The sequence below is a fragment of the Podarcis liolepis genome, assembly GCF_965112155.1.
Source record: "Podarcis liolepis genome assembly, chromosome: 10".
NCBI classification, from domain to species: Eukaryota; Metazoa; Chordata; class Lepidosauria; order Squamata; family Lacertidae; genus Podarcis; species Podarcis liolepis.
The window spans coordinates 25,695,201-25,709,028 of record NC_139562.1 but is presented as its reverse complement, the minus strand read 5'-3'; the positions used below and the strand labels follow the sequence as shown (position 1 = coordinate 25,709,028).

At 46.6% G+C, this 13,828-nt stretch overlaps 1 protein-coding gene and 2 long non-coding RNA genes across 4 annotated transcripts in view; 2 read left to right on the top strand and 1 right to left on the bottom strand.

The window, feature by feature from the left end:
• The window catches only part of RFX4 (regulatory factor X4), a 64,141-nt gene extending 59,229 nt beyond the window's left edge, over positions 1–4,912 (bottom strand). Inside the window, exon 1 of one of the 2 annotated variants that reach the window (XM_083462158.1) lies at positions 4,277–4,912. In XM_083462158.1, the coding sequence (XP_083318284.1) occupies positions 4,277–4,319 (43 nt within the window). In that variant the 5' untranslated portion in view covers positions 4,320–4,912. The remainder of the gene's footprint in view (positions 1–4,276) is intronic. The other variant, XM_083462156.1, reaches the window with a different exon arrangement.
• The window catches only part of LOC310687310, a 374,731-nt gene that overhangs the window by 79,232 nt on the left and 281,671 nt on the right, over positions 1–13,828 (top strand). The window lies entirely within an intron of this gene.
• LOC310687301 lies at positions 2,142–13,771 on the top strand. Its single transcript, XR_014516368.1, has 2 exons — positions 2,142–3,073; positions 8,647–13,771. It is a non-coding gene; the product is annotated as an uncharacterized lncRNA (long non-coding RNA).

Sequence of the window (13,828 nt, the reverse complement as noted above, 5' to 3'; positions counted from 1 at the left end):
TAAATTCTGCTTGGGTGAAAACAGGGTAAAGAAAAAGGGACCAGCTAAAAAGGACTAAACTGCTATCCTCAAGCTCATCAGAATCATACCCACTCGATGTAGCACGGGCAGGAATGGCTAATGCTTTCAAAATAGAGGTGGCTATCCCCAGTTCTGGGGCCTGATCCAGCCTCCAAGCACTGTATTCCTTTTGCCCCATTTTTAGCAACTGTAAAAAAATACAAGGGGAGGAGGTAGGCACAGTGATGGGTGGATAGCACCAAGTACTCCGATGGGGTGCGCACCCCACTCCTCGGCTGATCTGCATGGACATGCACATGAGTGTGCACGCACATGCACAAGAGTTGTGTGGGTGGCTGCACCCATCACAGGCATGTCACCCTTAAAGTGCTGGCCAAGGGTCAATGTGGCCCTCTACTGAAAAAAAGAAAGAAAAATATTTAGCAATTCTGCTCTAAAAAGATGGGTGCTGACATATAAGGTGACCCCCTCCTAAAGGCCCTAACTTTTAATCACTGGTGTTTGAGGTCAGTATTTTGTTACACGGCAGGTACTAGGGAACACTCTGGGCATGCACACAGGTGTTTGCCTTTGTTTGCAAATATTTCCAGAGCAGAGCTTAAGTGTTAAAAATAGGTTCTGAGGCTAATCAGTGTCCCAGAAGAAGATATAACTGGAATTAACTTGGTGGCACTTTCCCTTTTTTTGCTTCTGGATCCTGGGAACAGGCTTCAGAAGTATTGTAGAGGACGACCACCAGTTGGACTGCCGGGCTCAGTCCCGCCACTGGCCTATTTCAATTAGTCTTCAGCTCCCCGCTGCTCAACAGAAAACGACCCTCCCTCCCTCCCCCTACAATTTCTTTGGTAGAGATTTAATTTAGGGATTTACTTGGGCATGTGGATCGACTCTCCCCATCCCCCGCCTTCCTTATTTCAAATTTGTACATCTATCGTGGTTCCTTCCAACTGTACAATTCTATGATTCTACATTCCTATTTTTAAAAAAATTAAAAGCAAGATATGCCCATTTTATTTAGTGCCATAGGCTTTTCACTGTGTTTCCACAAATCCATTCAAGTTGGGCAAACTTCCTTTCAAGTACCAACCTGTTGCATGTTCTCCCCAATGGATTTCAACTTTGTACCTAAATTTGGGTTAAATTTGTCTCTTTCTTAGCACCTTGCTGAAGATGTTCTTGAAAAGAGAATGGGTTTGCTTAGAGCAGGGGTTGCTTCAGAAGAACTGGTTTCGTTTCTAGAGACAGATTATTGTCGTCTATGATTTCAATCACACACACGGGGTTTTTTTGCAACGGGTTCCTAGAGTTTTACACAACCCAAGAAATGCTGGGCAGTTCGTCGTTCCAGCTGATTTCCTCATTAAGCGATTAAGGAGAAGAGGTGAATGGCGAGGAAAAATTAAAACGAGACTACACCCCCCCGCGAGCCTCCCAAGACACACAGCCGCCGCCGCCCCTTCGCTTCCAATGAAGCCATATTTCTCCCCAAACGCAAAAAGGGGATTCTTTACATAACAACTGAAAAGTCCGAGGAAAGCCTAATTGGATTAAGTCCCCTGAAAAGGAGGTGAAGGTGTCTGAATGGGGCAACGCCAAAGGCTCCACTTTCCCTGCCATCTGCTGAGCAAGGCGAAAGTGGTTTCTGATTAATATTATCTTAATCAAACCCGCTGCCCTCCATCAGGCGCGCCGCCTGGGAAGGTTGGCGCAGCCCGGCGCGCCTTTCAAGGCCAGCGGGCGGCCGGGCCTTCGCTTGGGGGTCGGCCGTCCCCCGACACCGAGCGAGGCCACGCAGCCGAGGCCGCCGCCGCCACCTCGAGGCCCGGAGCGCTGCCAAGTCCCCCGGCCCTGAGGCTGCCTTACACTAGAGCAGTCGGCCCAGCAGTCGGTTTTGGAGAGACTTACACGAAAGGCGCAGTTCAGCCCTGCTCAGTTCAGGGCTCCGAAAACCACCACTGCGCGCCCCGTCGGGGAACACGCTTTTCCGCACCCATTTCCCCGAAAGTCTCGCTGCTTCCAAGTGTCGCGTGCATTGCTTAACGCGCGCGAAAGGGTCCTAAGAACACCAGGGTCTAGCTTTCCGGTTCCGACGTTAAAATGGAAACGGGGAACCCCCAAGTGGGGACACTTTTCTTCCTTCGCTCCCACTCAGTCCGTTCAAAGTATATTTTTTTTAATATAGGAAATGCTTTAAAACAAAACTGTACCTTATACCCTTCTTTGCTTTTTTTCTTTAAAGTTAGAGAGCCGAGCTGTTAGGGACGCCACCCCTAAAACAAGAGGGCCGAGGCCGGGCTCGCCAAGCAGCCCCTCCGGGTGCCTCGCTTCTCCCCTCCTCACGCGCACTCTCCCGGCTGGCTTCTGGGGGCCTAAAACTCTTTCTCCCCCGTGTCTCTGGGGAGCACGTTGGCTGCCGGCTTGGCCTCGGTAGCGCTTGGAGAGGGGGAGAGAGATGTGCCTGACCCCCGAGTTTTCCTCGAGTCCCTCCGGCCTACTCGGCTTCTTCCAAGCAGGCGCGTTTTCTAAGAGAATCCGTCGCTCAAGCGCCTTTTTGTTTTGTTTTGATTGACCTCTCTTTTCCTGCCCAAAAAGAAGTTCACAGCTGGACCCAACTTTAAACTTCAGTGCTTAAAGGGAAAGAAATCATATATATTTTTAAACAAACCCTAAAAACAAAACTGCGAGGGCCTCGTGGAAGGACAGTCCCGTGGTGACTTCTAGGGAGTCGCTCCAAAGTCAGCAATCCAAGGAGAGCGGCCGGTGATGTTTATTTCGTAGTAACGAATAAGTAATTTATTAATTACTAATAAATGCTATAAAAATACTACGAAAATCAACACCGCAGTAGGAAAATGCCACATTCGATGCAACTTTTTTTAAAGTTCAAGATAAGAGGGAGGGCGATGGCCGCCCCATCATCTCTTGGGCGAGGCGGCACCTGCAGTTTCCAGATCTTCTTGGGCTCCGCAGCCCTCGGACGAGGCCGCGCGATCCTAGGGAGGTTTACTCGGAAGTAAGCCCTATCGAGGGCCATGGAGCCTGCTGCTTCCAGGTCAGTATGTACTGCATAGGATTGCAGCCTGTTAAGTCACAGTGCAGCCTCGGACCTCTCTCTTTCTCTTTCCCTCTCTCTGCCCCGAGGGAGCCCCCATCGCTCTCAGCACAGGCCCCGGCCGAGTCACAGGTGTCTCTCCAGCGAGACGCCCCACATGTGAAGCGCGGGATCCTCACCTCTGCTGCCAGGATCGTGAGCAGCGCAGGGGGAGCCCAGAAGGATTCCACACACACCCCACCTACCGTGTAAACAGAATTCAAACTGGATAGGAACCACCAGTCGATATTAAAGGGGGCCGGGAGAGAGGTTAAGGGTGAAATTTTAAGTACATTCCCCTGGGACGAAGATGCACGGCAAGGACAGAGGCTTTCCCTTCCAAGAGAAAACAGAGGGGAGTTTGGGATGTGCAGATGATGGTGGGAGTTTAGAGGGCCTAGAAACTTGAAATCCAACCCAGAAATAGTAATGACAATTAATAATAATAATATCAACGTTATCATTATTAAAGTTAGGACAATTTCCATCCCAAAAAGCCGTTCCAGGCCGATAGCCCCCGAACTTGGCAGGAGGCGATGACTAAAATCTCGGAATTTCAGCCCTTTGGGAAGGGGCTCAGTATCAAAACGGGCCTCATCGTCCCCCGTTATGAAACAGCCTCCTAGTCCCCCCTCCAGCTGATCTCAAAGCTCTGCGCCCCAAGACGTTTGAACTGCGACGAACACCTCCAAACTAACCTCCCACTTCGCAAGCTGCATTCCAGCACCCCAAAGTTTCACTTCGCCAATCCCTAAAAAAAATTAATAATTCAGTTCTGCTCCTTCAATTCTGCTCGCATTCCTTCAAATGAGAGGCTGCCCAGCTCGATCCTGCCCATCTGGATTTGGGAGATGGGGGGCTTCTGCAAGCCGAGGCACCCTCCCTGGAGAGCAAGTCTTCCGAGTCCACGTGCCTCGGATCGGGCCCCCCCTCTCCCTTCCAGTGACAACCAGTGAACCTTCCCCAGCCCTCGGGGATCCACACCCAGGCGCATCCCCTCGAGCGGAAGCGGCTAACCTAGGAGGATCCCATGGCCCCCAGGCCAGCGCGCCGCGCTTCCCTGTGGATCCCTCTCTCGCCTTGATCCCTGCCAAACTTTGAGCGCAAAAAAAAAAAAAGACGGACGGAGTCTGTTCCCTGCCGCCCCGACGGCTTCGGACTGACCTGTGGAATCCATGTCAGGTTCCTCCAGCAACCCACAATGCATGCTGTTCCCATGGACAGTGCAGGAGCCCCCAAAGTCCTGAAGTTTTGTGGAGTTCCCCTGTTTTTGCTCAGAGATGCCGGCGAAAGAAAAGAGGGAGAAGGAGGTGTGCTGGTGTGGGGGGTGGTGGAGGTTAGAAAGGGGGTGAGAGGGGGGAGAGAAAGAGAGAGAGAAGGAAGGGGGGAGAAGAGAGAGAGAGAGAGAGAGAGATCCTCAGTAAATCCAACAGGGCAACGCCAGAGCCGTCAAAATGTTTGCGGATGTTTCATGGGAAAAAGCGTCATTTTATAGGAGCCCTGATGGGAGAAATGTCATTGATAGGCCGGCCAGCCTGATGAATGGCTGCTAGTCAGATGGGGATGTGGCAAGGCTCAATGTGAACCCCATTGTGCCACTGTTTTGAATAAGAAAAGCGCTCCCCCAGCGAGGGGGGCTTCAGATCTACGCAAGCCCGACACTTCTCTCCCCCCCCCTCCTCGGCTGCCTCTCCCTCCTCCCCACTTGCCATTAGGGAACGTTTGTCTTGGTTAAAGTTCCAGAGAGAGAGAGAGAGTGAGAGAGAGACGCCCCCTCTTCTTCCACTGCTCCCCCATCCACCACCCAGCTTTTGGCTCCTTGCAGGCTGAGATCAAAATTGGCTTAGATCTCTCTCTCTCGGGCACTGTTTGGGGGCATGTAAAGACTATGTTAGACCTCTTCTTCTTAGGGAATCGCTCAGAGCATCTGGGAAGCGCAGGTTGTTTCTGGACTAAGGAGTCCATGCTAGGTGTAAACTGTTCACACATGTAGGATCTTTTTTAAGATACCTATCGAAATGTGAACGCTACAGATTTGTTTTCTCAAACATCACAGAAATAGGCTTCCAGACTAGAGTATTGCTGGGGTGTAACGTGTGAAGAGGCCCTAAAATGCACGCAGGAGCAGGAAACAAACCCGTCTCCCCATCATCACTGGGATAAATCTAAGCGCTTCTTTTCTTCTCTTTCGGTTATTAGAGTAAGGAAGAAGTTAGTGCGTGTGTTCCCGGGAGGGGAAGAGATAGATGCTGTGGATTGAAATATGCCTGATCCCATCCCTCCGGAGGTCTGAAGATTTCCCAGAGACTTTCCCCCCTCTTGCAGGGTTGTTTGGAGGCAGAGATGCGTGCAGGCTGGTGGGGGAAGATGGGAGAAAAGTTGCCCGTTTCTTCTGAAGGCGTCTCTCTGTGTGCTGGGAAGGGCTCAAGCGAGTAGCAAAACTGGAGCTCTGATAAAGTGGCTGGTTTCGAGAGAAGGGAAAGCTGTGATTAGAATATGAATGGAAGGCTAGGAGAGGAAGAGAAAAGGGGATTACGGCTGAATTACTTTGACCATGGACAGAGCCAACATGGTTTAAAAAAGGGAGGGAGGAAGCCACCCTCTCCTCCCCCTCCTCTCCCTATATTCTCTTTAAGGCAGGAAAACACACACACACACACACACACACACACACACCATGCCCATATTCCCCCATCACACCCCATGCCCCAAATGCAGCATATGGAAACCTTTGGAGGGATTCAAAACGGTTTGGAGCAAATTCACTACATGCTTTTACAATATTTTGAAAGTAAAAAAAACAAAACAAAACAAAACTAACGAGGGGTAGGAAAGAAAGGCCGGTGGAAATTTGCAGATCAAAGTCCTGGGGGGCAAAGTTAAATAGAGAAGCTGGAGTCAGAATGGAAGAAAAAGCCAGAGGGGATGTCTGGATCATAAATTCCAATGAGGTGGTTTAAAACAGAAAAAGCAGCAGCAGCAAACTCTCTGATATCACGAGGAGGAGATAGAAAACACTAGCGATCAAGGAGAAAAATAAATGTCAGACTGTTCCGGGGGTCTCCTATTGGATTAATGCTTTGAAAGAAAGAGAAGCTGCTGGTGGAGGTGGAGGGAGCAGCCTTGGCAGGTGGAGAAGGCACCCAAGGTGCCCTCTGTTGTCGAACCCTGGCTAGGTGGGCACATGTCTGCATTGCTGGGCAATGCCCCAGCAGGACAGGCAGAAAATGACCCGGAGCCAGGGCTCAATAGGGAGCCGTTCATGAATGATAATATATCCAAATAGCTTTACAGAGGAGTTTTCCTAAGTTCCCAAAACATCTCATGTAACCTTACACTGGTCATCTTTTTCAATGGACATTGTGCGCCAAGACTTGGCAGCCCATGCCCCCTGGGGACTCACGTGGCCCTCAAGCAGATTTCATGCAGATGACAAGGAGGATGGAAGGAGTTTGAATTACCACCACCCCATACTCTTTTTCCTCCCTTTCTTTCCTGAGAAACTTAAGAGGGTGTGTTTTCTTTGGCCCTGCTCAGCACCAACTCAGGGCCCACCCAGTGCCAAGATGCATCAAACAGGCAAAAGGTTGCCTACTTCTGCTGTAGGCACAGGAAGTCATACCAGGCTAAGCAGGCCACCACCTTCCTGCTTTAGGAGAACCAGTGTGATGTGATAGAGTGAGTGTTGGGTGATGACCAGGAGGAACAGGGTGGTCGTCCATGCACCAGATACCAGAACCAGAGTGGCACAGAACAGACCTGCCAATCAGCACCCTTGGCTGGTAGCTAGCCATGGTCTCCGCCGAAGCTCTCAGTGCAGTTCTGGAATTCCTTCTGCAGCCCTTCAGAACAGCAGTGGCTGGTGCCCATTGGGATTGGTGGGGTAAAAGCCAGGGCGATCAGCCAATAGGGGAAGCCAGAACCAAAAGGAGGCAGAGCAATCCTCTGATTGGTTGTACATGAGGCAGCTGGCAGGTGAGGAGTGGCTGAGGGTAGACTGAAGGTGGTGCAGCACCCCATTCACCCTAATGGACAAGCCTCCTCTGCTTCAAAGCACTGACTGGCTCTTCGGGAGGGATAGTTACTGACTGGAACTGGAACTGAAAGCATGGGGCTCCCAGTGTGGCATCCCTGTGGCTCCAGCCTTCGCACACTGAGTGGTAGGATCTCAACCCGACCACTGAAAGAGGGACCTCAGGCTACATCTCAACCGACCACTGAAAGAGGGACCTGAGGCTACATGCATTTGTCTGAACGCACGTAGGCTCTTTTACAAGGTTGGGCATCCTGACCCGGCAGAGTTCTGGACCACAGGAAGAAGCCTGTGCATATTCAGATGAACTTGCATGAACACATCCCCTTCAGACCTTCCATCCAGTGGGTGCGTTGGAGGGCAGAAGCAATGTAAATAAGGATATGGGTGTGGTGGACGACCTTGGGGTCTCAAATTTCAGCAGTGCCCTGTGCAACATCAAAATTCTGCACCACCTGCCTCTCACCTTCCATTCTACATAATAGTTGCAGAGCCCCCTGCGGCGCCCCTGTGGATCCATGCCCAGTGCAATGTGGATTTTAGGTTGCACCCCCCTAAACCCACCTCTGGTGGGGACAAGGGTCACATTCCTCTCTCCATGCAAATGCATGGGGGGAAAACTTCTGGAAGGGGTGTGTGTGTCTTAGTTCTCAATCAACATGGTAGCACACACAGCCCACAAGTGCATTTTTTGATATTCTTTATTTTGTTCTGCTTTTCTGAGGGCATTTGCCCAATCTATGGCAACTGACCAAACTGCGGGAGGCAGTGGAAGACAGGAGTGCCTGGCGTGCTTTGATCCATGTGATCACGAAGAGTCAGACACGACTAAACGACTAAACAACAACAACAGCAATGGCAACTATAATACTGAGCTTGGCATCTTCTGCCAATACATTTTGCGCTATGATACAGCAATGAAGTAGTGTCACTCACAGCCTCTGTTATGAATGGCTGGTGGGGTGAGGAATTGCTGCTAAAGCTACATGGAAGTGGCAACTGGGGAAAAGTATTTCCCAGCGGGGTCCCCAGTGTCTATGGGCAGGCCACCCTGTCCAAATTCTGCAAAGCTGTTGTGAATATAAAATGAGAACATAGCTGAACCCACTCTGCATCCTCAAGTGTGGGGAAAGGCCTCTAAGTCAGTTGTCAGGTCTTGTGCCATCTGATATATGTTCAGACAGGCTTGTAGTGCCGCAGGGAAGCAAAGGGAGCCCACAAGTTATTTTCATCTCAACCTCACCCACACATCAAATACCTTGCATTCTTGAGAAAGCCAGGACACCCCATCTAAACAATGCTGCTGTAGAGGAAGGCTTACACACCAAGCTCAGCGAAGACACTTTTGCAGACTGTGTAACATTGGGGGGAAAGCAGGTAATCTTCATAATCACCCAGAAGATCAGGTGCTCCTAATAATATCAATGGATAATTTGATGAGCAGGTAACATAGGGTGATTGGAGGTAGTCATTTCTAGTTACTGCTTTCCTTTATCAACAGGGGAAGGCCCATAGCTCAGTGGCAGAGCACCTGATCTGCATGCAAAAGGTCCTACGTTCAGTCTCCAGCATCTCTTAAGGCTGTGAAAGACACCTGTCTGAATCTATCCTGTGTAGGCAATACTGAGCTAGATGGACCAAAAATCTGACTTCTTACATGGCAGCCCTCTATGCTCCTAAAATTAAATCAGTTTAGGTTTCATTATTGGATCAAGTTATTTAAAAGCTTTTTCTATATTCTGTTTTTTTTTTTTGCTTTATACTGTATATTTTCCCCCTGATAACAACCTTTTGTGTGGTGCTTTTAATATAGCTTTTATGATATTTAACTTCTGTCTATTTTTTGCATATATTATTAGCATTGCATTAATGGCTTCCCCCCTTACCAACGTTTCATTTGTGACGTAGTCTTGTGATATACTGCATTTAATAAAAATAACCCACCTATGAAATAATATCTGCTGCTCCTGCATGCAGTGAGTTAGGACTTTTCAGACTTTTACTGTCAAGCCCACCCCTCCCTTTTTTCTTTTTAAAAAATATAAACTCATTTAATTCCTCAACATTTATAGTACATTAAATTCAGGAATGCCAACAGCCTCTTTATTCTAGTGCAGTAATTCAAGCTAGTAAAAAAAGTCTGTTTGCAGACTAAGGGCACCACTTTGGAAAATAATTTATAAAGGTGGTCATTACTTCCAACAGCAAAATGAGGATTTGGCTAGGACAGGACACAAACTGCATTCAGCATCTCAGCTGGACTAACATCCTAGTGACCTTCACATTGAATAACATTTCTGGTAAACAGCTTTGCCTGGACACTGGAATACAAAGTGATAAAGAAGCTGGACTGGGAACAAAAACTCTGGTGGCCAACATTTTGCCTACCACAGCTCATTGTGTTGATACCGCAAGATCCTGAAGCATTCTTCAGGCCATCCCATCTCCATCAACTATCTGAGAAAAGTCACTGGACAGAAATCCAACCACACCGTGGAAATAATTAACAGTGAGCAATGGGGAGAAAGGCGATTCCATTCAGTGTCATAGGTGAAGCTCTCTGATTCACACTTTGCGCAAACTGTAACACGACTTTCCTTTGACATTTTAACCTCTCTGAATTTGAAATGCAGTCCTCCAGCCACATAATGTCTACAAAAATCCATATAGTAGGGGGAAGAGTGCATAAAAGTGCATTGATTAGCGAAAATAACATACAAAAAGGTGTTCTATTTGGAAGACTGCTTTGCATAAACATACATATTAGGAAAAAATGCATGCAAAAATGTGTATATTAGGTGAAATGTGCAACTAAAATGCTGATAGATTTTCATGAGGACTTTAAAAAGTCCCCAAGCTGGAAAAGTACAGAACTGTACTGTATTTAAGATTGAAAAAATGAGAAACTGAAACTGAAACTGACAAATTCGCCAAGTGCGATCTTATACATGCCTATTCAGAGGTAAACCTTATTAAATTCGATAAGGTTGTACTGTAAAAGGTTGGTTTAGCCTGACTAAACAGTTGGTTCATGTTAGCCTTCTAATCCTCATTCAATAATCATCAGCGTTTTACCATGTTTCTGACATTCTACGGTGGTACCTTGGGTTAAGTACTTAATTCGTTCTTAACCTGAAGCACCACTTTAGCTAATGGGGCCTCCTGCTGCTGCCGCGCTGCCGAAGCACGATTTCTGTTCTCATCCTGGAGCAAAGTTCTTAACCTGAGGTAATATTTCTGGGTTAGCGGAATCTGTAACCTGAAGCGTATGTAACCCGAGGTACCACTGTATTAGTAAGCACTCACATTTTCCCTTCAACTCTTCTCTTTAAAGAGTTGTCATTTGTTTTGTATGATTGTTTCTAAGCTTGAACCTGATTATTTAAAACATTTACACATTGCTGCTGCCGTGAGTGCTGGAAGGAAGACTGCTCCCTGCTGCAAGGCCCATTTCTACCTGGCCTAGGGGACGGGTCCCAGACTCATCCTGAAAAGCCAAAAGAGGCTCCTGGGAGACCACTGGGACATTGCTGGAACAACTCTTGGGTCAGGGAAACTGGCTAAAATGTTTTACAGTGTTTAAAACAGTTCTAATTTTGGTTCCTCTGTTTTGTTTTTGTCAGGCTGGTGCTAGTTAAATGTTTAGTTGGGGTTGGCAGTTATTTTAATTTGGGTATAACTTTAAACTGTTTATTATTATTATTGGTTTCTATTGATTTATTGGTTTGTTTTTGCCTGTATAGGATATTCAGCTTTTTAATGTTTGATGTTTTGTTTCTTATATGTGCTGTAAGCTGCTCAAGAGTGGCTGGGGATGAATTTAGCTGCATCAGATGCTCTCCAGCTCCTCCTACTTTCTTAGTAGACCACAAATGAAATGTGAGCCAGCAGTGTGGTGTGGCAGCTAAAAAGGCTAATGCAATTTTGGATTTCCAGCTTGCCAGTTGTAATAGCACTTCTCTGTTCTGCTCAGCTGGAGTTCAGATCTGGATGCCAGAGTTTAAGGAGGATATCAACAAACTGGAAGGTGTCTGGAGGGTAGCTTCCTGGTTTTTGTTAATTAATCTTTTTTTTTTTAACATTGCTATGTATTCAGTGATATCTTGGGAAGAGTCAAGCTTGGCTGCCATTTATTACAGTAGTTTCCGAGGAAGTACTGAAACAAAAATACATTCTGGAGTTTTCATCAATATTAACTGTACTACTGCATGAAATTTGTATTTCAACTCTACTGATGCATGGAATTTGTTTCATATACGGATATTAACTTTACTAATTTATACTGGCTGTTGTACCTTGCTGAGAATTAGTTGTGTGTTTTGGATTTATATGTATTTGCATTACATTCTTTTATATTAGGTTGAATCTTTTACAGTATTGTATATACATTTTATTAATTCACCATTCATTCATTTATTAATCCATAATTTGGTTATGATGTTTGTGTTATTAAGGGAGCTCTTCCTCTGGTTTATCTTTGTGCCTGGAGTGTGACGTCAACAAATGAGGAGGGATCTGAAGTCCAGCTCTTATGAGAATAGGTTGAAGGAGTTTGGTGTATTTAGCTTGGAGTAGAGATGATTAAGAGGCGATAGCATAGTTGTCTTCAAATACTTGGAAGGGCTGCCACATAGATAATGGAGCAAGTTTGTTTTCTTTTGCTCCAGAGTGGGTAGCCCCTTACTCAGTGGGTTCAAATTACAAAGAAAAAGGATTTAGACTAAACACGGGGGGGGGGGGGCTTATTGATGGTATAAGCTGCTCAACAATGGAACAAATTGCTGCAGAAAGTGATAGGCTCTCCTTGGGTAGAGGTTTTAATGCAGCCACCTATTAGCAATACCATAGTACTGGTTTTCTTGCATCAATAGACACTTAGACTGGATGGTCTTTAAGATCTTTTCTGACTCTGGTTCTATCCTTCTTTCACATTTATTTACCTAAATTTACATACTGCGTCATTGTTAAAATAAAAAAAAACCCACTCCTCGAAGTGGTTTACAAAAATATAAAACATTTCAAGTGACTTTTGTGAAGTTAAGTGCCAACAGTCTAGTTACACCGCAGCACATCTCTTTTGTAGAGACCCAGCTGGTCCCAAAATGCTCCGCAGTGCCTTACGGATCTGAACTCTTCATCCTGACACCACCTATCTAGTTAATTTACATCGCTCTACCTGTTTTAGCAGGCTCTGCAAGAAGATCAAACCTATCCATTCTTAAGGAAATCAGCCCTGAGTGCTCACTGGAAGGACAGATCGTGAAGCTTAGGCTCCAATACTTTGGCCACCTCATGAGAAGAGAAGACTCCCTGGAAAAGACCCTAATGTTGGGAAAGATTGAGGGCACAAAGAGAAGGGGATGCCAGAGGACAAGATGGTTGGACAGTGTTCTCGAAGCTACCAGCATGAGTTTGACCAAACTGCGGGAGGCAATGGAAGACAGGAGTGCCTGGCGTGCTCTGGTCCATGGGGTCACGAAGAGTCGGACACGACTAAGCAACAACAAAGTGGACAGAACAGATACCATTTCTGAAAATGCTATCTTAGAATGTCCTCAGCGTCAGCTTCTTACCCATACTTGTTTTCCAGGACCTTAGAGAGATATTTCCTAATGTCACTAGCACAGATAGTCAGGGTATGCAGTAGCTACATGACTAGATTCAGATCAGTTCAGCACTTTGGAAAGCAGCTTGCTCTGGTACAAAGCACTTTGGAGGCTCAGGGCCTGAATCTGTTGCATCCCTCCCCCCCCTATTATGGGGAATCAAAAATAGCTGCAACTCTCCCCAGCTGCCCCCCCCTTAGACAGAAGTATGTGCAATCTGCAGGTATAGTAGCCCCTACAAACTGGATAAAGCCTGCCAAATTATAGGCAAATGGGTCCAGGCACCTTTAAAGTTCAGTTTGTGCGGACAGGAAAACTAATAAATTTGCTTTGCTCTCCGTGGTTAATTACGAATACGGCATACATCATGCAGATGTCTCTGGAAAAGTAGCATTTTCAGAAGCATGGGGCCAATAACAAGGGAGTAAATGATAAATGTGTGGGGAACTTCAAGCTGGTGTTCTGCTCAATTGGCCCTGTAAAGGAATGGGAACTTACTGGACTATTTGAATGGGCCTTGTATGATGGACTGATGCAAATCATATGGGAATTTGCATCTTTGTTGTCTGCTACATCTCTTTCTTGATTTGAGTTTAGAGTTAACGTGTGAAGCCTGATCTGCTTTGGGGCTCAGCAGAACTTCATTGTGTATGTGAGAAATGGGAGATCTCTTGTCCAAGAGGGGAAAATTAAAAGCCACTAATTTCCTGAAGCCTGCAGCTCAAGGGGCAGAGCATGTGATTGGCAGGGAGCAGGTAGAGAAAGGACATAGAAAAGGGAGCCAGGCTGGAGGTGGCTCTAGCATAAGAAGAAAATGCTCTGTAAGCTTGGAAGAAAGGAGAGTCTGGTAAAGTGAGGGATGGTTTATGTTCAGGGAAAGTGGCTGGTACTTTAATCTACTTTATTTTGTTATTTTGCTCCACTGGGGAATTTGCTGAATTTGCATATTTCCTTGAAACTCTGTATTTTTTTTCCATCTTAGTATACCGTTGACTTGTTTCATAAACCTGTGTAGCCTCAGCTTATTGTAAACAAACTCATGTCTGGAAACCATAAACTGTGCTACTTTGAGAGACT